The following is a 27993-nucleotide window of genomic DNA, read 5'->3' as shown; positions in this document are numbered from 1 at the left end:
TTTGCATAAATTATCGACCTTTGTTCAGGTTTGTCAATTAAGATACAACATGTATCTTCACTTTCAGGCACTTTACCCAAAATCTTTGACATGGTCTTTCATATATATATTCATTCACTGTCCACAGGTGAAACGGCAGGTAAATCTGTCCAGGTTTCTTCCAACTTACATTTGTATGAATAAATTTAAAGTACATACTGCAAAAAACTGATCTAAGAAAATCAATGATTTTTCTATTTACCATTTGGTAAATGCTTCAAATAATTTTGAGTACCGTGGATATATGCAAATCATTCACACTGCATTCATTTCAGATCAAACAGAGTATTCTAATCTGGAGGCAAACACTAGTTGATAGTCTTTCAGCTTTATCACATCCTTCTGCAGATAAGAAGCTTATATCACTTTACTGTGGCTATACTGATACTGATAGTGAGTTTAATCACAGTTAAATCAACTACAGATATATGTTGCATCATCTATAGACAGTTATCATAGTGGGGAATGCTACCATGAATACTAGTAAATCTCAATTAAATCTCATGCAAAGGAGCAATGGGGACTTTGCTCAAATTCCGTAGGTAGTCGATTCACACAGTCGAGTACATTCCCTCTTGATCCTCTTCAATCAGAGTATACATGTAGAAGATTCCATAGCACCACAAACATGTACATGTACTACTGAAGGTCCAAAATGACATCATTATGTCTGTCGATGTAGAACAATCATCCTTATCCTGCTGGTCTTGTCTGCAGCATTTGGCACTATTGATAATAACATTCTAAAAACCAACTTGTTGATATGGGTATACAAGGGCAGTTGCCCTGAAATGGTTTACATCATACATACGAGTGATCACAGTCTTTTGCTGTCAATGGCCATTCAATAAAAATCATCTTAGTACTATTCTCTCCCGACACAACACCCCTAGGACCTGTAAATTACACCTTGTCATAATATTAAATTTTGCCAAATGCAAATGATAATCAGCTATACCTAGCTTTCTGGAAGTCCAATACAGGAAGGGCAACTTCACAGAGCACTGCTTGGCAGATATCAGGACATGAATGATTTCCAACAAACTACAAAAGACTATATTTTTCCACAACAAAAATATGCAAATTATGTATTGTCATGTAAATAGACCACCCCTATGTTTTTCGAAGCTGTGGAGAATTACATAGATTTCTAAAAATACAAAATCAGACCTGATCTACTTATTGATCCAGTGCATCAGACACATATAGAAATATCTCACCTGAAAAACTTGCCAATCATTTGTTCCATTCAGCCCCAAATATCAACATTTTCACAACAAAGTGTAATACAGCCTTCTTTGAGAGAGCTTATATGTGACATTGAACATCTTCAGATGCTTATAAAGTGTTCATAAAAGATTCTATCCGGTCCTATCCTTCCTAAAGAATCATGAAAGGCTCATCTTTGCCCCTCATTTCACCCTGGAGTACAAACAACTTCTAGAAATAATTTAAAAATTTGCAGAGATATCCTGACTTGTTTTTGCTGGAGTTAAATTTCCATCTTACTGACTACAAGAAATCTTTATTCTCACTGGTGGCTGACATGGTGAATTAAAAAGAGCATAAGGACTGGTCAGTTTCTTCGGTCGGAGGGGTGGGGGGGTGGATCATGGGGGGGGGGGGGGTCACCCTGTTTTTGACTTTGGTGATAGGGCAGTGATCTCCCCAGGATTTTCTGATAGAGTGGCGGCTAATTTACATAACAATAAATGCAACTATTATGTAATGAGTTTCTATTGTTACCAAAAATTATAGAGTGGCGGCCACCACTCTATAATAGCTCTGGGGAGAACACTGTAGGGGGGTCACCATGTTTTTGAAATGCCCAATAGGGGGGGTCAGTGTGTTTTTGAATTTCGACACAGGCTCATCATTGCCTAAAATGCATCGTGTCAGCCACAAATTTCATCCAGTTGCATTTTTCGGCGCGCCTTTGGGCACGTAATTTAATAATCAGACATATTTTTAAGCACGTCCAACTTTAACATATCAGGCATACATATATCAGAGATATATGTATGTTCATTATTTTTCAGCGTGCTCTTCGAGCGCATTACTTTAATATATCAGACATTTTTCAGCACACCCTTCCTGTGCATTACTTTAATATACAAGACATATATATCAGAGATATCAGGATGTTCAATATTTTTCTCCGTGCCCTTCGGGCGCCATACTTTAATATATCAGAGATATATGGCAGAGATATCTTGATGTTTGCTAAGTGAAAGTGTACTATTATGAAACCTGCACTTCATATGAAAAGCATGACAAATTCCTGATACTTTTCTGTTCTCTCTATGAGAATTCAGTATGAGAAAGCAACATGCACAAATATCAATGTTACAAAAAAGGTCATCTCAGACTCTGCACACATCAGATTCAACTAAAATGCCTCTCTATGGCTCCTCAGGAGATTTAATTGGATAGCTGGCAAGTCTTAACATCCATCAAAATTTTTGATTTACTGCTTTTTCCTGTTTGATATTAATGATTGACATCCATTCCTGTACAACAGTTCAGGACATCTGGTTAAGTATAGAAAGTGTGAAATACATTCACAGCTCATTCAAAATGTACTGTATTCAAACTTTAAGATTGACACTTTGAAATTCCTATCTTACAACTGACATGCCAACAATTTCATTAAAACACTTAATGACTGTTAAAATATTAAATGTATGTAAAATATAATATATATATATATATATATATATATATATATATATATATATATATATATATATATATATATATATATATATAATATATATATACTTAGTATTATATTATAAGATCACTTGTCGCGTAGCAGGGGGGTCACCCTGTTTTCAAAATTTGGAATAGGGGGGGGTCACCCTGTTTTCAAAATTTGGAATGGGGGGGTCACCCTGTTTTCAAAATTTGGAATGGGGGGGTCAGCCACTTTTGACGTCGGCAAAAAATAATCCACGCGCCCCCCCCCCCCCCCCCCCCCCCGGCCGAAGAAACTGACCAGTCCCTAACTTTCAGTATTTGTACAGCAATGGGGTGAGTATGCAAATATATTGATTTGGATTTATTACAGATAAACTACCACCAATCATCTCCTAATTTTCATATCCTATAATGTAAAATCTATAGGTATGCTTCCATGGTGCTGTGGGACCCAGTAGCCCTAACAAAATGTGTTGTTTGATGGAGTTTGGGCAGTACAGCAAGTTTTGATGTATGGCTATGGGTTTATCATTGAGATATCATTACCTTGCATGTTAATTGTTTGTACAATGGTTCCTCAATGCTTTGAGATAGATCACCACCTCGCTGAGAGTATAACTATAAGTATACAGCTAGCTTCCTTAATGCAAACTTCATGATCACAGTCTTACCACAGGGAATTTAGTAATCTGGTTCGTTGTTGTTGTTTATGTTATTTGTTAATAAAATTGAAGTTCACAAAGTTTGTTGTTGCTGTTGCTTCATTATCATATTAATTAATGCTTACTTGTAAATACCATGAGTAAGTATTGGGTAGCTATTGAGTGCATTGTGATGACCGTTCAAACCATACCTTTATATGAGAAGGTGTGTAATGTACGGTCCAACACTCAATACCTATACATACCCAGTCAAGCTATGGAAATCTAATTTACAATAATATCAATATGATTGAAACAGCAGCATCATATTCTAATTTTGTGAGCAGACACTGTAGACAGCAATAACCACTGCACCAGAATCAAAAGTTCCCTGTCTCCCAGACTGAATCTTCTTGAACCCAAGCTGTGAGAAACTTTGTAGCTGCAATTCTGTAGCTAGAGGTTTTGCCAAGGGTTGTACAGTAGTCGGGTAGCAAAACCGTCCAACCCAACTACCCAAGGCAAAACCTTGAGCGCCAGTGTACCCTAGTAGCTCCACGGTACTACTACTACAACAGCAGCTGATAGTACAATAAACTGTGTACGTTACCATAACAACGCATAACGTCGAGAATTACATCTTAATACTTACTGCGAACCATATCTTGTATTGCTGGTTGTCAAACCTTTTGATAGTTGTCTTTGGTTGACGGCAGTGGCGGGTGGAAAACGACAGTGCTGTATGCTACGAGGTTTAAGCGACGCGCTGCACGTTTCTTTCAGCTGGTATGTTTTGGTCCACCATTGAAATCCCTAGCAGCTAATTTATCTTCAATACGGCTACTTTTACTGTTGTATTCTAAGTAACAGAATCACATGGGATGGTTGAATGTCATTTACAACCAAACAAATATTTCCATCTTTATACAAATTCAAGCTGAAAATCGAAAATATCGAAGATATGCAAGTTCTTCAGAAAATGTATAGGGCTCATTCTAACTTTTCCAGTAAGTTAAAGGGTCTAAAATTCACTATCAAAATGTCAGCCGTGCTCTTTGTAATCACTGTCCCAGCTGAAGTCCCTGCAGGTAAAGAGACCGTTAATAGCCACGAAGATGGTTTGCAAAGTGAAGAAGAAAGGCTTAAAGACTTTCTTGACGTAAAACCGATTCACGAGGTACAGAATATATACACTGTGTCTGCTGAAATATTGTGATCACCGGACTCTAGTGACAGCATCAGTGACAAACAGCACTGGATATTAAACCTCGTGCAGTAGAGGTACACTCGTTCGAGGTTTGCCCACAGGTGCCTGGGTTGCCGGTGTATATGCATGCACACCGGCAACCCAGGCAGCTGTGATAGTATGCATGTACACCGGCAACCCCAGGCACCTGTAGGTTTTCCTGGTATTGTGGGGTGGACGGTAAACAACCCATAACATGCAACTGTGTCGGTTGTCTAGCTCCATGGCTGTCCTAATTTCCTACCTAGAGATCGAGATAGGTTCTGTTTGAAACAATGGCGCTTCTAGGGCGTGTAACTTATCTGTAGGTTGTGGATCACCTTGACGACTGTATAGCCTCTTGGCTTAGTTCGACCAGGGAGGTAGAAGCGAGACTTCCATGCTTCCAGAGACACATAGACGGGACACTACAGTCTACAGACCTTCATGAATCACATGCATTTGCACTGCACCATGCAGCTGTGTCATTGAACACGAACACCCTTCTCGTCGATTTATCAGTTGGGGGAAAATTCGTCGTTCGAGGGCGCTGTCCTTGATTGCCCCCCTCCAAATATATGTGTAGCTCAGTATAGCTGTTTCCCTGACTGCATGCCAAATTTTCATCATGTAAAAGTATTACAATGCAGCTGTCATCCAAGATGGAACGGAGGAGAGATATCCATCACATAGCAGCATCCTTTCACAATTCTGGTCCCAGCCTCATATTGTTTGGAGCAGTGAAATGAGCTGGCTGATGTGCCTTTGTATGAAGTGACACCTGAACCTGATATCTGTGACATACAGCATTACCATGATTACGGTAGTTTTCCCGGGTCTTCCTCACACAGGCACTCCTTAGCTGGGTAGTCTGCTAATTAGATCGATTTTCGGCTCGATTTATCGATCCCGTAGTCGATATGCCCGCCACTGTAACCTAAATACTCACAAGGTGTGCAACACAATCACTCAAAAAACACACCACCCGATTTGTCAACTGGCTGTGCACTCGCACAAACATTCAGAACTACACTCCCATATACCCAGTTAGATCACAAATTTAACCATCTCAAAAATCACGCCGATGAACGTTCTACAGGCCACATTTCACTGCGCTTGGTCTCAAAACATGGCCGATTTCTTCAAGATGATGCCAGAAACAAGTTCATTGCCGTGATTTTTGAGGAGATGGTTAAATTTGTGATCCAACTAGGTAGTGTAGTTCTGAATGTTTTGTGCGAGCGCACGGCCAAGTTACAAATCGGGTGGTGTGTTTTTTGAGTGATTGTGTTGCACATCTTCTGAGTATTTAGGTTGCAGTGGCGGGCATATCGACTACGGGATCGATAAATCGAGCCGAAAATCGGTCTACTTAGCAGACTACCCAGCTAAGGAGCGCCTGTGCTTCCTCAGCATCATGTCAACAACAGTATATTGTTGTGCTACACTTGATCAGAAATATACTGAGCTTATGCACCGAATATTGTCATCGATTCAACACACACAGAAAATAAAATTCTATACATTCGCCCACTTTGCAAAAGCTCATTTGAACATGAACCTGGTATTTTTCTCGCTCAGTAGTACAGTGGAGTAGTTTCTACTCACCAATATTACTCCTATAGTAATACACATTCACACCACTATCAAAGCAATATTGTTTGCTGAAGTTTTTTCCCTCCCTTTATGTTATAAAGAAATTAATAAGCCAAAAAGACGTGAGTCCAGTCTCCAAAGTCTTGATTATGAGTTATTTAGAGTTCTGAGTAAGATTTTCCCAACTACATTTATTCCCAAGGTTTTGGAAGAATTGCTGAGAGGGCTAGGAATCAGCAATGCAGTGTGGACAAAGGGCAACGGCTTCTACCAAGTCATATTTACATGTAAAGGACCCTTATATTGTGAAACTATCTTGAATAAATTAACAAGTGTGGGCATCGGTAAACAAGCAAATTCATCAATATGGTAAGTGAAAAAGTTTAGTACAGGTACTTTGTCGTTCGTTGCCTGTTATTGATTTTCATTTGAAATACATGTTCTTTAATATTTTAGCCATGATTTATCCCAATTTTTAAAATGTCTTCTCTGAGAAAGTTGGACTTCTATACAGGGAAATGGGCCATTGTTAGGTTTCACTGTATTGACTATTGGTACATTGTGTGTGAGTCTTTGCAATTTTTTAGCAGAATTCATTGGATAAATTACACATATATGTTTGTTTGATCAAGTCCGCATCTAAGTTATTCAAAGTGTACGTATTGATGAGCATTGGTTGAGTGTTGTTGAGCCACGAGCCACTAACAATGGATAATATGGGCCAAACAATCGTGCATTATGTATCAGTTCATGAGCTTGTAATAGAACTTCTCATGCCCTACATAATCAAATTGCTGAGACTGTACCACTGAATGCACAAAATATTTTGCCCATTCTTTCTTGGGATTGCTGGCTAGAACAAAGCTGAATAAAGTCATCTTGGTTTAATGAATATAGTATACTAGACCAAAACAAAAAAACAGAAAAAGATATTATCTCATCAAAATCAGTTTAATGTTCAAGTTATCGAAGGTTATACCACAGAAAAATTATTTTCAAATGTAGGGTTGAGTCTAACCATAAGTACCGGTATTAAGGTAGTGTGCGCCACACAAGGGGAAGGCTTACATGTAAACTTTCACTAAAATTTTCCTAAATGCATCTTACAGCCATTCTCGTACCATTTCAAGAATAAAGATCAGGGGCCAACGTGCCAAACTTGATACATGTAGTACTAGACAAATTACCAAACATTTAGCTATATTTGAACTTCAAAATGGCAGCCCTCCCTGTGTTAACTTTCTGGGGAAAAATAAAATATTGTTTTTCAAAAAACTAAGATGCAAAGAATGTTTCTTACTCCAAGAGCTTTAAAAATGAATCCATTCCAGTGGTAGATCAGAGAATAACTGTAAAAATTTTAGAGTCTCGCAGAGCATTATACCGTAACTCATAAAAGTTCTGACATTGGTACTTCTCTCGCAGTGTAGTACCAGCGTCGATATACTTTGGCCAGGAAACAGAAACCAGTGTAGGTTCTGAGTCTGAAAATGTACAAGAAGAGGATGCTGCCATGGTTACAGATCCGTCATCAAAGCAGAGCAGTTTTCTTAAGTCTATCAAATCAAGAATGACTGTGGCACAGGTACTAGTGATTTACAAGAAATTGCACCTGCATATATAATTGCTGCACAAATTTTCTGGTTCTTTTACTAGGTAACGATCAACAAATACTATATTCTCACCATGTTCTCATTTATTTGTTGAAGGGATTTGAGTAAAAAATCTGCTCTTGAATATCAAGTTGACATATAATATATCGATATTCTGGATTCGAGGAACTTCGACACAAATTAAAGTGAATGAATATTTTAATTTTTTTTATTTCTTAATTTCATTATTTTGTTCCTCATAGTTTGGAGAAGGTATTGTGTATGTCTTTTTTAGCTCCGCTGTCAGCGACGCGGAGCTTATCAAATAGGTTGATTTTCCGTCGTCGTCGTCGTCGTCTGTCGTCGTCGTCGTCCGTCAACAATTGCCTTCTCCTCTGAAACTGCAAGTCCGATTGCTTTGAAATTTTATGTGCAGTTCACTTGGGGTGACCTCACTTAAGTTTGTTCAAATCGTGGTGAAATTTGCATATTTGTATTTTTGGGGCATTTTTTGGTGTTTTTGGTAAAAAAATCTTCTCTGAAACCGCTGGTCAGATTTCTTTGAAATTTGATATGCAGTTTACATAGGGTGACTTCAGTCAGATTTGTTCAAATTGTGGTGAAATTTGCATATTTGTATTTTTAAGGCAATTTTTGTCATTTTTGGTAAAAAATTCTTTAAAAATCTTCTCCTTCAAAACTAACAGTCAGATTTGATATTTGGTACATTATGTCCCTAGGGATAATCTATTTCAGATTTGTTCAAATTGTGCAGAAATATGCAAATTTGCATTTTTAAGGCAATTTTTGCCATTTTTGGTCAAAAAATGTATTTCTCAAAAAGTACTGGTCTGATAGCTTTGAAAATTGGTATAAAGGTTTCTACAGATGAGCTAAGTAATATGTATTGAATTTCTGATAAAATCTGTAATTTTGTATTTTTGGGGCAATTTTTGCCATTTTTGGTCAAAAAATGTGTATTTCCAAAACTACTCATCTGATAGCTTTGAAATTTGGTATACAGGTTTCTATAGATGAACTAAATTTGATCTTTTGAAATTATGGTGAAATCTGCGATTTTTATTTTAAGGGCAATTGTTGCCATTTTCGGTCAGAAAATTTTATTCTCAAAAAACTACTCATCAGATAGCTTTGGTTGACATGTTCTTAGGGATGATCCGATGTGATATATTCAAAGTATGATGAAATCTTCAATTGTGTATTTTTGCAGCTATTTTAGCCACTTTTTTCTGGCCACTGCATTGAGCTATCAAAGATTTCCACCTTCTTCATCAACATGTGTCAAAAATAGTTATTCTCTACATAAACACAGCGGAGCTATATCGGCCGATAGGTCGCTTGTCTTTGAGCTGATTTGGTAAATGCAACTTATTAAAAGTTTATCATGTCAGAAAATGTTAAGTAACAGAGCTGACTGAGTCTTTTTCCAAACCAAGTACTGTTATTTCCACTCACTTTTATTTTGTTTGACAGGTTGTTGAAACAGTACAGGCGGCAGGGGAACTGACTTTTGACTACGTTCTCCTCATCATCCTTGCCAGGTGAGTTATCCAATGCAAAATGGTTGACAAGGCTATACTGTCAGATCATGCATAGGTGGACATCATTTGGATATTCATGCCTGCATAAATGTAGAGTGTCTTGCCTTTGACGTACAAATAACTATTGTTGTCATAAATAACCTTGAACTTACCATAGACCCTGGAGAAACTCGTCCGCATCTGTGCAAAATGTAGAGTTATAAATGGGTTGTATTGTTTACAGAGATTTATTTTGTACTATTAGTAAGCTTCCACATGCCAAATATGTATACATAACAATGGGGCCTTATCATCTGTGTGCATGTATGTATGTCTGTACATTGTTATATATGCAATTATATGTATGTATGTACAGTATGCAATTTCATGCTATGTCATTTGTGCTCTTGGCATTGAACCAGCATTGCATGGACAAGGGGTTTAGAAAATATACCATTAAAGAAAATGCAACAGTGGATCAATCAGATGTAATTGTGACAATAGAAATACAGAGATGTCCAAAGATATCTTTGCCAGGGCAGCGCATCACCAGATCTCATTAATTTTTTTGAAACAATACTTTAATCATTGGTAGAATGGCAGATTTGTCACGTTGTACTTCATTTTAATGATTCTCATAAAGCTTTAAATGATGCACTATCATTTTATTGACTGCACATATTTGTTCTCCTCTATCCTGTTCTCATTTTTATCATTTTGTCAGTATCATTGCCGCCATTGGTTTATCTGAGAACAGTTCAGTCATTCTTGTAGCCAGCATGCTGATATCACCCCTCATGGTAAGCAGCCCACCTTTTAAAACCAGGATAAGCCAACAGAAAACTCATTCTGATTGGCTGGCACAACACTCATGAGGTATAAGTGTTAGCCAATCGGAAGTGAGCTTTCAACCATTACAGCAGTTGATTGATAGCAAAAAGAGAATGCTTCTTCACACGTGTTGCGGGAATGTTTAAAAGCTTTAAATGATGCACTATCATTTTATTAACTAAACATTAACATGCTCAACTGTACGTTGTATTGTTCCTGATTCCCAGTTGCAAAAACTTGAGTAAAAATCCTGTTAAGTTGTATTGCATTATCCACTACACATTTTACTTGTTTATACAACTATTTGGTAATACTCTAATGTCATTTGTCCATCAAATATACTGTAAATGAGATGATTCCTAACCATTGCACTTGTTTTCATATTGATATACATGTTACAGTTTCATGCATATATAAAAATTTGTCACTGATATTTCTGCAGATCCTGAGAATGTTCTTTCACATGGACTTTGTTTTCAGCGACAAATATTACAGTTTCCAAAATAAGGAGACCTTTCATTAGGGCGACATTTTTTATTTTTTGTTTCTCATCTCCCGACCGACCGTAAATTTCAGCTCCGACATGAAAATAAAAAAAACTTTTTTATTTGCGCCGCCTCTGAGGCAATCATCCTAGCAACAGCACCACCATCATCAAATTGTGAGATTGCAGCGACTCAGACTGAAAGGACAGAGAGCACAGAACACTGAACTGAAAGACAAGAAATTGAAGTGACTGAATGGACAGAACATTGAACTGAAACAAATACCCCTTTTTTGTACTTAAAAATTGTAGAGACTGAATGGACAGAACATTGAACTGAAACAAATACAGATTTTTTTTTTGGTACTTGTTTTTTTTTATATTGCGACCGCCCGCCCTGCCCGAGTATTCCTCTGGAGATGAGAAACAAAAAAAATAAAAGGGTCACCCTTAGGCTGGTTGATGTTACCATACTTCCAAACCACCTAGCCACCACAATGCTGGCTCTTTTCCAGAAATAAAATGCATGTATTCTCAACACCAATTTCTAATGTCATTGCTATTTCTTTTGTAAAGAAATTTACTTTGCACCACACAGGAATTTCAATCATTTTCATGTAAACAGAAATTACAAACAAAACACAACAAATGTGTCATTTGGTTCTTTCTTAACCTCTCTCTTAGTAGCACTGAAGTTTCTACCTCCGGTGTCATATCCGTGTTATGTTTGGATTTCAGGGACCTATTCTTGCAGGAACATTTGGGACAGTGATTGCACACAATAAACTCAGAAACCTTGGTATCAAAACAGAGCTCATTGGTTTGGTCCTTTGTATTGCATGTGGTGAGTAACTCAACGTGACTCTTTCTTTCAGCAAGCCCTAAATTTTCTGATGTTAAAGAAAAGTTTTTGAGTCGGTGACATGACAGTTTACTAAAGAGGGCATACTGAGCAAAGATGAATATAGGTAATATGAAACAAATGAAAAATGGACTGTTGAATGACTAATGAAATATCAATGTGGTAAATTACAGGGTTTATCATTGGGCTGATACTGGGTAGTTGGGGTGACCAGTTTGGTTGGCCGACGGAAGCCATGTCAAGCAGGTTAGAAAAACTTTCACTTTTCGAATTTGTTACTTGTTATACTCATTATATGAATGGAATGGATTTTTTTTGGTATTTGAGTGAAGTCGATTGTATAAGCATTAGGTGTGATTCTTATGTAATGGGTTATGTTGTCCAATATGGTCTTGCCGGTATTGCCAAAATATGGAAAATCAGTGCAGATTTCGAAATAACAAATTTTAATATGTAAATGAAATTCCTATTGAATGATGTCATATTGTAGTACTACATTTGTACTAGTGGAGTCCACAATGATTATGTAAATTGTCGCTACTCATACATTTGAGTGCAGCATCAAAAGTGCAATTATGGGATGATAATAGGTCAAATACCAAAGTTTTGCTTCAAGCCCCCTCCCCCACTTTCCCTCCTTTTAAAGGTAAACCACTGAGTCAGATGTTGTCAGAGATCCTTCAAATTGTCTGATCTGAAAGCAGCACACCCAATGCACACTGATTTTCATCTGTTAGAGGACAATAAATTAGAATGACATTGTCAGTTCTTTTCTTCTTTCAAACAGTATGCCAGGCTCATTGTACAATTTGTTTCTGCATGGGTATGCATGTGTGTGAATCAGGCCTTTTTTAGTGAATATTTAAGATGTTTACTACAGGAATAGCAATAGTAATATGCATGTACTCAGGACTTTCAAACCAGGTTTGAAATTTCAGAGTGTGACATCAGAACTGTCATGATTGGGTGTAAAAAGACTGTCACCATGGTGACACCATTGAGTTAGAATATATTTCAAGCAAATGCTCCCACATAGGACAGGGTAAGTTTTTACCTTGTGTTTTAACAAAAAAGTATTGCCTCATCGTGAAATTATTTTTTTGAACTTTCAACTTGGACCTTTCAGAGGTGAGCTCAGAGGCCTCGTAGTTGGTGTGTTCATAGCATTACCCTCTGGTGCAGCGGTGGCTATCTCAGTCCTTGGTGGTAACATCGGATCACTGGTTGGTGTGGCTATATCAGCATCTCTATTGCCACCTGCAGTCAATGCTGTAAGTCAGTTGTAATTGGTATTCTACGTCACTTTGTGTGAAATGAAGAATTATTCACCTCCATGCTTTTGATCAAAGTTAATGATTCTCACTGACATGAAAAGGCTGACACCATTGGCAGCTGCAAGATTCAATGGTATTTTTGCCATTTTTATTCTGTAAAACAAGTACATTTTTGTATTTTTCTTTTCACCAGTATAAATATAGTAACACATTCTCATAGCCTTGCCAACACAATGCACCATGTTATTATTGACAAATGAATTGTAGTCCTGATGAAAATATAAGTTGTCAACACTAACATAAATATTACATACATATCAGCAATGTTTACAACTGGGAACGAGCACTTTGGCATGATTTCAGGAACAGAACAAGAAACTGAATGTTACATGTACAACAAGAATCCTAGGATATACATGAAACTACAACTTATGGAACTAAAAACTTTTGTATGTAACCTGCAATCCGATTGTGGCACTGATATAAATAGTGCAGATGATGCTATTTGCAGAAAATAGGTTTAACTGTACATTCATATAATATACAAGACTAGGTAAGAGAATGAAAGTCATGTGCCAAATATGGAATTCAACCACGACGGACCATAAGCATCTAGCTTGACTGAATAAGATCGTGCAAGTCATGCCTTCTATCTATATAATAGGCACATTAGTAGTTTGACACCTGCTGTTGTTGTGAGTAAATATGGATTTGTGAAACTTCAACAGACCTGACTTAATCAGAGTTTTACATTTTACAAGTTTCACAATTTAGACATCCAGCATGAAAGTATCAAATATTGTGAGAATATGAAAATATGTTGATGAAGCACTTATTACAATTTAACTAGTTATATCATGTGCTTTCAGGTTAGTCTTTGCTTTGAACATCAAGTTTTTTGGCATGTCTGTATCGAAGATGCCGAAGATGTCAAACTGCATGATGACTAACTGAACAAGTCTTTCTGTTGCATACAGGGTATGTTGTGGGCATATTCCATTTACAAAATCCCTGAAATTGGATATGTCGAACCCACTGAAACCATTGACACATTGGTGACCTATGACCCCGTGAATTCAACCTTGGTTTTAAATGCAACCAGTCAGAATTCCTCTGGAATGGAATACGTGAACCCAGCTGTGGAACACTTCATATCAGGAACCATCAGCCTTGTACTGACATTGTTGAACATTGTCTGCATATTTATAGTCAGCATCTTAGTTTTAAAAGTAAGTGAAAATTCCAATTCAAGTCTCATATCATCACAATGTGTTATTATGAAGATGGATTTTAAGTCCCCATGGACAAAGTCCAAGTGGACTTCCAGAATCGGCTCCATGTATGCATGCATGTGTGCGTTCATCCGTTAACACAGATATCTCAGACATGTTCTGTCTTTTTCATATTCACTCTCATCACATATAGCAACATCTATCACCCAACTATATTACCAAACTATTACCAAACTATTTCAAACTATTTCATGCAACTAATTCCATTCACTATTGATACATCATCAATGTTTATACATATTACTACGAGATTAATACTTTCTCAAGCCTTTTCGGATATGCTTTGGCCAATTTCACTTCACTGTTACTTTTGTCAATGGTTTCCAAAGTTATTAAACAAGTGGGGACTCTGTCATTGAAAATGACTTGTTGACTGACGTTTAGTGCTGATGTGGTTGTTTCCTTAACCCTGACATCATTCATCACTACAGGGTGTTGAACTTGAAGTCCACCTTCATTTTTTGAAAACAACACGTTGTATTGGTCTAAAACCATGTTAGCGTCTCCAGGAGTATATTAGCGAGCTCCATCTTGTTACTGTAGTACTGATGTAGAAATGAGTAATCAACTGAGGTGAATTACTATATTTACTCCCAGCAAGTGTGAGAGTTTTCAGTAAACAGTGGACAACACTCACTGCTTGACTAATTGTATCAACCAATTTTTGTTGGGATGACACAAATCTGTTTTATACAGAGTCATATCACCATTTGAAGTACCAAGTGTCATCGTCAGAACCTACACATTCCCTCCAAATGTGAAGGCTAAAAAAGAAGTATTGAACACACAATTGTTTAGCCTTTTGAGTTTGTGAATCCTTTGGCCATTGTATAAAAATTGTCATATTCTCAATGATGGTAATTATGGAGTGTATTCTTTCACATTTATTTTTTTTGGAGAGCAAACATTTATCAAAAATCTCACTTTTGAAAAAGTGGACCATTTCTCATGTATGGAAGAGACTTTCTGATCATTTGTTATAAATATTGTGCTTCTCAGTAAGTTTTACAATAATTACAGTGGAATTTGATCGAGTGTCCGTTTTGCCTTGCAGAGCTCGACAAGTCTACATGTTGCTTATCATTAGAAAAGTAAACATTGCAACAAATTGAGTATTTGGTGTTAGATTACAGCGCACGCGGCGAACGTTTCCTAGACACTGTCTCGTCTACAATAATGACAGTCGTTTCAGCATGCCACTCATGCACAACAAGCTTGACACCGCACTATAGCTATAGCACATCATCAAAGTTTTCTTTCAGCTACAGCTTTGTGTACTTTGATTTGGGAAATATAACTCAGACAAAACTCACTGGCATATTTTTCGAGTGTCGGATCTATATCTCGAGGAAAGTCCTCAAAATCAACCGGACTGACTCTCGGCGTTTTATTACAGTGAAACATTGTATTTTTTTCAGCAAGGTAAAGAATATTTTGAAGGCAGAGAGATATCATCGTCCCCTCCATGCTAACCCGTTGCCGTGTATGATGCCGTCCGGGAAATGAAGTGCCAAAATACGGTGAATTATTTCAGAAACACTTGGTGTGTTATTCAATGGCACAAAATGTACCGTGTTGATTGAATTGCCCTTGCCTGTGCAAAATCAACACTTTTCTTCAAGTCTATTTTGTAGCTCAGAGAAGTGTCAATTCAGAGCGAAGTGTCAATTGAGAAAGTTTCATTTAGCTGAGACAAAAGAGAAAGCGGGATTAAAGTTTCATTTAGGAGTGTTTAGCATTTTCTGGTTGACAATATTCAGTGTTGTATCATGTCAAACTTGTTGATAGAATAGACTGCACTCGCAATGCTACAGACTGCATGCTGAAGGAACTGTTGTCGTGATTGCTGACATCGAGAGGAGAAGAAAGGATTTTTTTTAAAGAATTTACTTGTTTCTTCATAAAGTTCCCAATTTAAAGTAAACACCTAAAAGAAAACTGATGATGTGCATGTAGTGCAGTGTTATGCTTGCTGTCAGTGACATGCTGAAACGACTGCAGTGATCGTGACGAGACAGTGTATGGGAAACGTTTGCCGCGCGCTGTAATCTAACACCAACCAAAGACGAAGACTCAATTTGTTGCAAATGTTTACTTTTCTAATGATAAGCAACATGTAGACTCGTCGAGCTCTGCAAGGCAAACCGGACGCTCAATCAAATTCCACTGTATTGATGCTTACTTGCTACTTTTACACTGAAGATTAAGGAAGTAGCACCACATACCAGTTCAGCGATGACATCACAGTTTTGGAAGAAGGACATTAAAGTTGCAAGGTCATACTATCAGACCATCGAAAACCAGCACCAAGGTCAGCTACTGGGCAAAGTGTTCTTTGAAGAGTGGCAGGTATGTGTAATTCCATCAAGTGCTTCTCATAATGTCTAGCTGTTCACAATCTTGAATTTTGACAAGACTGATGAGTGCATGAACCATGCAGATTTCTTACTTGAGATCTGAACAATAGGAATATTGAAATGCAATTGTACCTGTAATTCTGACATTGACATGCAGCAAAATGATGATTACATGCGCAGTGTTCAGGACCTTGCATTGTAAATGTTTCATTCCCCATGCAATGGTATTTTTTGCCAGTTTTCATCATGCTCGGTCATTTTAAGTCCTTTTTACATGTTGTTAAGATGCAAATGAAAATGTACATGTAAAGGGGTGTTCATGGCTTCTCTAGATTGACATGCTTGTTGATGAAAAACAAACTTTCTTCTTTTGTGTGAAAAATTGTTCAGGATAAGCTCTGTGTATACATTGTATTTAGCCTCATTTCATACTACATGATCATCAATGACATGCATGAATATTAACAAATGTCAGAAACCTGCAATTTCTAATTGATTAATTTCAAACTGATCAATTTTTCAAATTCCAAAATTTACTGAAGCTTTAAATCCTCTTCTGTACATTGTGCACCATTTCAGGTCAAATTAAACATCATCGAGAGATTTATTGTTTTCTGAAAGTAAAGACCTTTCATGTTGTGTTTCTGTGCATTGAAGCATGATTTTTAATGAAGTATGATTGCCAATAATGGATAATAACAAAATAACAAATCATTTTGAATATTTCTAACTTGTACTTTCATTTGTAGAAGCTGAATAGAGATGAAGGCTCTGGCACACAAACTGTGAAAGGTATGGAAGCAGCCGTCCTCGCCTCAAGATTCCAACATTTAGTGGAGAAAATAGAAGGAGACAAAATATACCAACACATCATGAAAGAATTGCCCAAATCACAGGTGAGCTGCCCCTGGTTGGCCTCCACTACTGCGAATAGCGGTGTGTATTTACTGGTACAGTGGTTTGCGTCGAACCATTGGCAATACAGAAAGTAGGCATACTGTCTAAATTGAGGAGTTGCCAAGTCTGTCAGGCATAATCGTCTAGGCGGCAATATCAGTTGACCACAAATAAATCAACTCTGTGAAAGGTGAAATATTGTCTTGAAGGAGATGTAGTCAAAACAACACCAGACATCCACACACATCACTCTGACTGTCCAGAATGCATCATTTGCAAATGTCGTTTGTGCATATCTGGTAATGTTGTTTTGAGTATGTCTGACCTCCTTTTAGACAATGTTTCAGCTTTCACAGAGTTGATTCCTTTATTGTTAACTGAAATTACAGCTAGATGATAGTTACACCTGACAGTGTGGGCAACTCTGCAATTTAAACAGTAAGGTAGCTTTAGTTCCCATATTGCCAATGGTTCAACGCAAACCACTGTATGTCCAAGAATCATAAATTATCAGGTTTCCTTAAAGAAACTTGATTGTGTACAGAGCTCACTGCAAGAAACTTAGCTGTTATTAATTCATATGAATTATATCTTTGAAAACGCGTGGACTTTTTTATTTCCTATTCTTTTGTTTTTCAATCAACCACACAGCAAGTGTCCCGGCATTTACCATCAGAATGGTTGGAGGATTCAGCGGATTCATCTTTGCATCCAATGGTCAGCTTTCATACGCCCTCCTCAAGTGTTCATTATCAAAAATCACCAAAAACTTCAAAACACAGGAACTTGGATGAAGATGTGCCGTAAGAATTGTGGAAAGTGGTTTGTAGTGTATCAATTACTGATGCACTCAATGCTGGAACATTACAAATTGAAATTTCACATAATTATGTGTCTTTTCAAAGCCTTTTCATGATAAAACTTGTGTTATTAAAGGGTATATATCCTGATTTCATAACAGGGTACAGCAAAACTATTATCATGCAAATGATATGCAAATAACAAGCAAGGAAATTTACAACAATTTACTCTGTTCATGATTTTACTGTGATGAACTGGTACCAATGTTTAATACATGTAGTATCACTGCTTTTACTTAATTTGTTTTTCTTACTGCTTTTACTACCATAATGTCTGGTAAAATTGCTTTTCCAAAGATACTGTGAACACATACAGGATTTTCAGGTATTTCAAAGTAGACAATTATTCACTCCATGTATGTGCTGGAAATTCTGCCATTAAAGGGAGTCATGGGTCAAATCCTTATTTAAAGTGCCGGCCTGAATGTACCATGTGTGCACAACCTGATTTTCTAACTTAAGACCAGTGATTTACACAAACCTTTTGGAGAAACTCTGGCTTTGTTGTGTTTTATCACAAATTTACAATTAGGCCAGGGTATTGCCCATCAACTGGGGTAAGCCAGAGATTTCCTGTCTGTCACTCTTCAGGGTAAACACAAAGGCAGTATTTTTGCATAGGGTTTGGAAGATATAGACACCATTTCTGTTGTCTTCCAGTGTGAGCACATGGGTATTTTTTGCCAAACTTGGTAACATGACTTGATTTTCAAAAGATTACTACAAAATATACAGAAAGTAGAATATTGTACAGCGGTCAAAAAGAACAAATTTACTTTACACAACAAGAAATGGGGTGGTATTCTAACAACTCTTATTCTTAGAACAGCAATACAGTGAATTTATTACATGTAGTTGGAAAATCTTACATGCACATGGTCTCTGAGACTTCTTGACTGACATATCATTGTAGTTTTTGTAATAGACATGTATGTACCCTCCCACTATTGAGATCGTAAACTATTTTGATAACCTTAATAAAAATTTGTCACTTCTTGCCAAACTATTGCTTACCAACTCATGGAACAAACAATTTTCCTCATCTTTTAAATCATTCAATGCAAGTTCATCACTTCACCAGGTAAACAGCTGTCTTTATGATGTAGCTTTTGATTATTAGTGAGTTAACATCTGTGACACGAGATCCAATCGTCGGTCACAGCGAGCCATGCCAAATGTCAAACAGCAACGTCAGGCAGCATCATTTCAAAGTAAAGGACTAAGAACTTTGTTAGGAATCTCCTCAAATGTAAAGATTATTTCTAGACTGTAAATGCCATACAATAATGGTAACTGCATGTAATGTAGGTGTGATGAACAAGCCTTTGAATTACAACATGAATTGATTTTAGCAGGTTGAAAAGTGTAAAATACAAACCTACTGCAGAGGGATGTATACAATGGAGTTTGCTATAACAATGAAATGCTGAATCCAGTCCTGGAAGTTGTTTATCGGTGTGCATGCACTCACAGTGATCCATATTTTCACTATGTATCAACATCATCGTCAACTCATGTCATCATATATATATATATATATATATATATATATATATATATATATATATATATATATATATTAGATACCATCTTATATATATATATATATATATATATATATATATATATATATATGTATATATATATATATATATATATATATATATATATATATATATATATATATATATATATATACCGTATATATATATTAGATACCACTCCTTATATATATATATATATATATATATATATATATATATATATATATATATATATATATATATATATATATATATATATATATATATATATATATATATATATATATATATATAAGAACTGGGTATCCTAAAATGCAAAAATGTGGTTTTCATACAAACATCAGTACTATTTTCTATGGTCTGAAATTTTAACACGTTTGCTTATGTTGAACGATTACTTACTCCATATTTAACTGAGTACTTCTTTAATATATTTGTTTTATACTGCTTGTATCCCATTTTTAACTTAATACAAATTATTACAGATTTTAAATATTTGCACACAGTATATTGTCTTCACTATAACTGCAGAATGTTTTTCATAAAAGCGCCAATAATACACAACCAAGTTCAATTCATTCTTGTATGTTTGTGAATTTTATTGATAAATATGAATATTTGTCCTGCATGTAGGGCGTATGACACTGCAAGACTTAATCATTATTCACAAAAAAGTGAAGAATATGTTGCTTTATTGGAACCACACTGTAAAAATATTGATACTTCTGAAAGCTATTACACAGTGTTTATAAGAGATTGGTTTTGGTTTTGCATTATTTCAAAACAAATATGATATACTAATACATACGCACATGTTAGATACATACATTGTTTTGGTTTTGCATTATTTCAAAACAAATATGATATACTGATACATACGCACATGTTAGATACATACATTATGTTTGACAGGCGTACTGGAGGATAACGCTAGTGATAAATACTTGGAACAAAACCAGAAACACATCGGCCATTACCACATTTTTGCTTTTGGAAATCAAAATTAATAATTTTGTTTAAATTCAATGGATGTGAATGAATGTTAGCGGACAAGAAAATAAAGTTGACAGGTGTTGTTTAAAACCAGTATTGTTAGTGAGAATGATTAATATTGAGGCTTCCTACTGTAGCTCTTTTGGATTCTTTGAGCCTGAGCCCCAAATGGTGTCCTATGACGCAAATGTTCGTATATTTGTGTATGTGCCTTTCTGTCATCTGTCCGTCCGTCCATCCGTCTATCTGTGGACAGATTTTTTTTCCATCATGACTTAAACTATTGGTCAGAATGATATGCACTTTGGTATATGGCATCATCATAGAAAAATCTAGATCTGATTAGATTTGGTGGGTGTGGTCTGCATAATTAACACTCATTTACACAATTAGTGACTTTATGCATTAGGCTATATCTCAAGAATTACTCCCCACAATTTGATTAAACTCTGCAGGTACTCAAACTGTTCTATGGTCTAAATATGCTAAAAGTGTGGTGGCTATGGCTTACAGATGTTAAGCTAATTTGCATATTTAATGAACTGTAACCAGGCTCTATTTCATTGTTTTGCACAATGACTTTGACTGGATTTGTGCTATATATTGATTATACTTAGGTCTACTTGTAAGTTTGATGAGCATGACATTCTAATTATTAGCTTATTTGCATATTTAGTAAATTTCTGTAATTAGGTTCTATATCAATGTTGAGTGCACCAATACATGCAAAGCAAATTGAGTGGGTTGTACCAGTGCAAGGAAAATCTGCATGACCTTCCTCTCAAATATTTTTGAACTTTCACTTGTTGTAAACTACAGCGAGAAAGCAGAAAAAAGATTTTTTTCATCTCCACTATGGTATCTGCTGAGTGGAATTGATTGTGTGATTGTGTGCATACTTTATTTAAAGAGGGTGATCTAATTACAATACAGTAATTGTAATATCAATCAGAGCCCTCCCTTAGTATGCAGAAGCACAATACTTGACAGGATATCGCTAATTTGAGGCAGTGCTTCTGGACATTCACCCTAAACACAAAAATTTACTAAATATGCAAATTTGCAATTAACTGAAACGATAATGCTTGCTGTCATTGTGTTTTATTACAGCACTGTGAGATCAAGATATGTACCAAGTTTCATCAAATTCGGTGAAGTATTTCTGGACATATCCTAATTGCAAGAGTGCAAATTACCAATCAACTGACATGATACTGCTATATATGTTTGTATGCTGTTACAACACTATAAGATCAACATCTGTACCAAGTTTCATTAAATTTTCTGCAGTATTCAGTGTGCAGTATACTTCAGAGTAATTATGCGTGAAATGCGCAGGATTTTGCGTCAGTGGAAGCTCTGCGGTTCACAGATAAAAATTAGTGTAGGTCAGGTGACTGAAACCCACACAATTTTTTCCCTCTTGGCTGTATAATTGCAATTGTCAAATTATTTCTTTACAAAATGAAATAGGTAAAACACAGTTGGAACTAATTTAGGATAATTGGATGGTTAAATAATGTTGGTTTAATCTGCAAATGTAAGCTCACCTGCTTTTCGTTTTAAGTTATACACTTGTTTTCATGAGTAATTTGTAATATTGCAACATTCAGCTATAGGGCAACTAACACTTTTAAGAAATTTGAAATTGATGAACATCCAATTATCCAAAAAGCTTCTTTTGCTTTAAAAGCACGGAGTAAGCGGAATATGACCCTGTATGGGAAAATTGCGGTTTTGAAAACATTTGCCGCCTCGAAGCTTATTTATCCTTTGTCAATGCTTGAATTTCCACAGTGCAAATTAAAACAAGCTGATGCTCTTTTTTTTGAATTCTTATGGGGTTCCAAAATACATAAAATCTCACGCAATACAATTATAGCTGATTATCACCAAGGTGGTCTTAAAATGACTGACATTTGGACTCAGTATAAAGCACTCAAAGCATCTTGGGCGAAACGTTTCTTGAAAGATAAAAACTGTACATTATTGGATAGCATACAACCAAGTTGGATTTTTATTCCTAATTTTTATTTATGTAAAAATAACCTTGATGTGATCAGTTTCTACAGCAACTTTACAAAACCAGTAGATTGTCCTTGTACTGGTTCTCTGCCAACATTTTATAGAGAAATGATCCTTTATCTACACGAATCTTTTGAAGGTAAAATTGAAAAGCCTAATTCCGTGACGTCATTGCTGCAACAAGTAATCTGGTCTAACCAGTTTATAAGGTATAAAAATAAAACTCTTTTTTTCCCGGAGTGGATTAAATCTGGAATTTTGTTTGTAAAAGATGTTATTACTGGGAAGAAAATAGATATGCAGAAAATTATAAATATCATTGTTAACAAACGTAATTATGTAAATGAGCTTTTTTTGTTTAAAAATGCAATGAAACCCTGGATTACACTGCTAAGTGAAAATACCGAACCCTCTCGTAATTTTACACTCAATAGAAATATTTTTGTTAATTTTACAACTAAGTCTTTCTATCTTGACTTGCTTCAATACAAAATAAAGAAATCGTATGTGGAGGCTATGTGGTCCAAGACATGTAATTTGCAGAATGTAAAATGGAATAATATATGGGAAACAAGGTGCAGTAGATGTTCCTTTGATAGAAAACTGTGTAATTTTGTTTTTAAATTTATACATTGTATTTTGCCTTGTGGTCTAAAACTATTCAAATGGAAAATACGCACTTCTCCATTTTGTGCTTATTGCCACGTGACAGAGAACCAAGTACATATTTTCTTTCACTGTATTAAAGTTCAGTCCTTTTGGAATGAGGTTAGACTTCTTATCAGCAGACATTTTGACATTGATCCCATAATCAATATGCGATCATTGATTGTCGGCATGCCAAACAAGGCGGTGACACATTTGATCACTATTTCAATGTATTCGATATTTAAGGCGTGGTGTTTACAAAAGTCATGTAAAGCTGTGTTTCAACACGATTTGGAGACTACCATATTCTGTGAATCTTTTCTAGATCGTAAAGAGCTAAGAGAAAATGGAAAACTTTATACGATGAAATAAAATGTACATAAAAAAAAAAACAAACAAAAAAACAAAAAAAAACCAAAAAAAAAAAACCATCCAATTATCCAAAATTAGTTCCAAACATGTTGTAAAAAATGTTTTGCTTCAGTCAGCAAAATGCCCGTGATTTTGGAAAACAATGGTGAATGGCAGTATTTTGTTCTGTTTTAGATGAGTGTGTCGCATATAATCAGACTACATGAATTATGTTGCAAATAGTACAGGCTCGTCACAGATTTAATTAGCTGAGATTAATATGTATCATGTGTGGCATGTGTGGAAGTGAAACATGTTAAGTGGGAGTGCCTATATAACTATGATAAGAAACTTTAACATTGCATATTCTTCCCCAGTAACCATCAAGCGCTCCTGATGTACATCAGTATAAGAAGATCAGATGATCCCAGTCATAAACCACTTGCCTCGCCTTTACACACAAGTCAACGCGTCAAATTTGTACTTTACTGTAGAGCTTGAATAGAGCTCAGATTTACATTGATAGCACAAGGCTTCAGACCAATCAAAACCTTCCAATCTGACAAGAATGCTGCGTCACTCGTGTCACTATACTTCTACTTGTTCTCAGTATTCTGAGTCGACAACAGAGACACTGTGCAAAATCTACAATTCCACGTATATCGACTGCAACTTACAGGAGCTGCAAAACATTCCAGAAGACTTACCACCATATGCAACTTACTTGACCTTGGCCGAGAATTACATCGAATCCGTGCCTCCAAACAGTTTTGTAAGTTGTAGAGATCTTCGATATCTGATAATTTCCACTAACCATATTACCAGCTTTGGTTCAACATCTCTGAAGGGGTTAAACAATCTTCAATATCTGGATACCTCTTCAAATGAGATCTCTGAAATAGCTCCGGACGCATTCAAGGATTTGCAAAAACTGGAAGCACTTGCTCTAGCAGATACAAAATAACCACACTTCCCGATGAACTTTTTCACCGCTTAAAACTTTGAAATCGCTTGATCTATCGCACAATGAGTTATTGGTTTTGTCTGCCACAACATTTCATAAATTGGACAGTCTTCAAATTCTTATCTTCCACTTTTCAGGCATATCTATTCTGCCTGATAATATATTCAGAGGTCTGATAAATTGAAGTACTTGGATCTGCAGGCAAACAGTATGTCATGCTTTCCTAGCACAGCATTACAATGCTAAGTGAAATAGAAACTGTTCTATTCGATTTTAACAATATTGATGCAAACTGTAGTGAGATACAGCTTGAAAACATCCAACACTTGGAGACATTAACATTAGGCTCATGTTTCTTTCAAAACGCCACAATCCAGAAAATTACCTTTATCGGTGTCAAAATGCTTCAAATATTATGCTTCATGAAAACTCTTTTGATGCAGATTCACTGGAGAGACTTCTGTACGATTTTAAATATTCTGACATACGACACTGGACCTTAGCGATCAATATGGACAACTGTCAAAAATCACAAAAACGACACTGAGGGGTTTGAAAGAAACAAAGATAACCGTGCTTGATCTTTCAAGGAATGTGTTAACATTTCTTCCATCTGGTGTCTTTCAATTGTTACCATACTTGGAAGAACTGCAAATCGGTCAAAATGCCCTGAATCATATCGCTGTCACTGCCTTTGCTGGTCTTCATAGTTTGAAAACCTTAGGTCTCAACGAGAACAAACTCCATACTTTCTCCATGGGAACCTTCAATGGTTTAGATCAGTTGACTGCTCTCGATTTGCATGGCAACATCTTACAAAACATCACAGAAGTGTTCAGAAGCATAGAAGCACTCAGTGTCTTGATGCATCTACAGCTACAGAACAACTTGTTCGAAGGTCCCATTCCTGCCAACATTTCTGCCAGACTACCGTTTCTTGAGGAGTTGGATATCTCATACAACGGTATAACTTCAATTCATGCTGATAGTTTCTCTGCCTCAACAAGGCTTCAGGTATTAGACTTATCAAACAATAAGATCAGCAATTTGCCTGAGGAAGTATTTTATGCACTGAAATCTCTGCGCTCTCTTTCGCTGGTCGGAAATACGCTTCATGAATGACCCCAGATGGCATTCACCCATTCAAACACACAGGAACCATGGAAAAACTATCTGAAGGCATTCACCCATTCAAACACACAGGAACCATGGAAAAACTATCTCTGACATTTTACAAAATAGACCTGTTACATCTTGGAGACATTCCATCACTTGAAATGTTAATTTTAGACAACACAGGTACACTATGCGTCTCTTATAAAGATTTGCTGAGTGTGATTCATTTATCAAAGGTGAAAGTAGTTGAGATTGGAAATATGTGTATGATGGGTGACAAGAAAAACAATCTTACTCAACTGCACAATGTTGAGACATTATCACTCGACAAGGTAAAATTCATTGAAAATTTTAATTTGATGTTACTTTTGAATTTCTTTCCCAGTACAAAGTTGCTTTCCCTGTCTTCTGTCATTGGTCTGACAAGCTTCAATGTCCTTCCTAATACAAAGACAGTGGAGGAATTAACATTACTAGACACTGAACTTGCAACTCTTGATACACAGTGGCTGGAATCGCAAACCAATCTAAGACAAGCTACGATTCAATCTAATTACTTTGATTGTTCCAATTGCAATTTGGAAAATTTCTACAACTGGATAAAAAACGACAAACTTACCAAAGTGGTAGTATCAAAATGTGGAACACCGCAGAGTATGAAAGACAAGTTACTGTATGGTTTAGAGTTTGGATTTGAATGCAATCAAGCATTTATGATCTCGGTACCAATTATGTGTGTCGCTGTATTTCTGACAGTATGTATTGTACTTGCTGTTCGATTTCAATGGCATATTCGCTATGTGATTTTCCTTGGGAGACTAAGGTTTGGATGTTATACGCTTCCAGAAGACGATGATGAGCAGACAGTGGATAAGAAATATGACGCATTTGTTTGTTACAATGAACATGACAGAGATTGGGTGTGGCAGCAGTTAGTTCCTAATTTAGAAAACATTAATCCGCCAAATTTTAAACTGTGTCTTCATGAACGTGACTTTATGCCAGATACTGACATTCTCGAAAACATTTTGGATAGCATTGAGAACAGTCACAAGACCATGCTAGTACTGTCACCTCACTTTGCTGAGAGTGAATGGTGTTATTTTGAGATGAGAATGGCACAGAGTTGTCTCTTTGAGGAGAAGAGTAGTAAGGATAACTTTATATCTGAGTCACTTACCTAAAAAGCTACAAAATCCCCTCACACCTCCCCAGAACTCTACTCGTTGCTCCAATATTCGGTAACCGTGGAGTCCGAACGGGCTTGTTATTGATATGGCTACCTAGCTATCGGTGCGAACTTGTTCACCCGATAGATAAAATTTCAGTAATTTCCTCTGAACTTAAAATGTGACGGAAGACCATTACTTCAAATAAAATGAGACGTTCAGATGAATAACACTGATATCTAAAGTGTTCACTCTTTTATCTCTACGTACAAATGTAGTTCCTAAGTCGTTCTCTACTCTATTCCCACCAACAAAACATTCAATACTCATTTCATTGCGATCTTTATCAATACTTATGATAATATCACAAGTTGTTCTGTTATCTGTTTTCATAGCATAATATCCAACCAAATCATCAAACTCGTCTCCCGTAGCTAACTTTACACATCTAATGAGAACTGTACCATGTTGAAGTATTTTCATATTATCAGTCATCTGTTGATTTACTGTCTGTAAAGTTAATTCAGCTGCCTCATCACCGACACTTTTCAGACCCAGTTTCTTTAAAGTTGTGTCCCAAAATAATCTTACTGGAACCCGCTAGCATTGTATGAGCAATAATTCTCCCCTCGTTTCCACCTTCTTAGTGTATTATCTGAAGACATTATTGTATTAAGAGGACTAATTTAAGGTGAATCGGTATACCAAGAAGTGCAATGTATGGATTCGTAGGAGTAAGCCAACTACGAAATCTAACAACTTGTACTTGTTAACATTGCTATCGAAATAAATAACATTTGGAGTTCCTGGCAGTTCAGTAACTCCACCACTAATTTCACTATCCAATATATCTAAGATGTTACGCGGTACATTATAAGGCATGAATTTCTTACTACCCCATCCCACGTCAGAGCAAAAGGAGTTGGATCATTCGAAGCCTTTGTAGCGTCTATTATGGACTCATCAATGTCTTTCAGTTCAGAAAATTCTAC

At 36.3% G+C, this 27993-nt stretch overlaps 3 protein-coding genes across 3 annotated transcripts in view; 2 read left to right on the top strand and 1 right to left on the bottom strand.

Moving 5' to 3' along the window:
- Positions 1 to 4193, bottom strand: part of LOC139133132 (dynein axonemal assembly factor 11-like) — a 37367-nt gene extending 33174 nt beyond the window's left edge. The window contains exon 1 of the mRNA XM_070699554.1: positions 4033 to 4193. Within this exon, the coding sequence (XP_070555655.1) occupies positions 4033 to 4042 (10 nt within the window). The 5' untranslated portion in view covers positions 4043 to 4193. The remainder of the gene's footprint in view (positions 1 to 4032) is intronic.
- A 207-nt stretch (positions 4194 to 4400) lies between these two features.
- On the top strand, positions 4401 to 19711 carry LOC139133131 (uncharacterized). The gene is made up of 12 exons (XM_070699553.1): positions 4401 to 4557; positions 6404 to 6570; positions 7627 to 7786; positions 9288 to 9355; positions 10059 to 10134; positions 11388 to 11493; positions 11685 to 11757; positions 12638 to 12782; positions 13763 to 14014; positions 16280 to 16426; positions 17184 to 17330; positions 17983 to 19711. The coding sequence occupies exons 1-12, from the start codon at positions 4420 to 4422 to the stop codon at positions 18136 to 18138; spliced, it is 1635 nt and encodes a 544-aa protein (XP_070555654.1). The 5' UTR covers positions 4401 to 4419; the 3' UTR covers positions 18139 to 19711.
- Positions 19712 to 25472: 5761 nt separating this feature from the next.
- On the top strand, positions 25473 to 25838 carry LOC139132727 (carboxypeptidase N subunit 2-like). Its single transcript, XM_070698994.1, has one exon. It carries the CDS (start codon positions 25473 to 25475, stop codon positions 25836 to 25838), a length of 366 nt encoding a protein of 121 aa, XP_070555095.1.
- The last annotated feature ends 2155 nt before the right edge of the window (positions 25839 to 27993 follow it).

Source organism: Ptychodera flava, chromosome 5, assembly GCF_041260155.1.
Source record: "Ptychodera flava strain L36383 chromosome 5, AS_Pfla_20210202, whole genome shotgun sequence".
Lineage (NCBI taxonomy): Eukaryota > Metazoa > Hemichordata > Enteropneusta > Ptychoderidae > Ptychodera > Ptychodera flava.
Note: the sequence above shows the minus strand (reverse complement) of the source record. Positions and strands in the feature narration are given on the sequence as shown.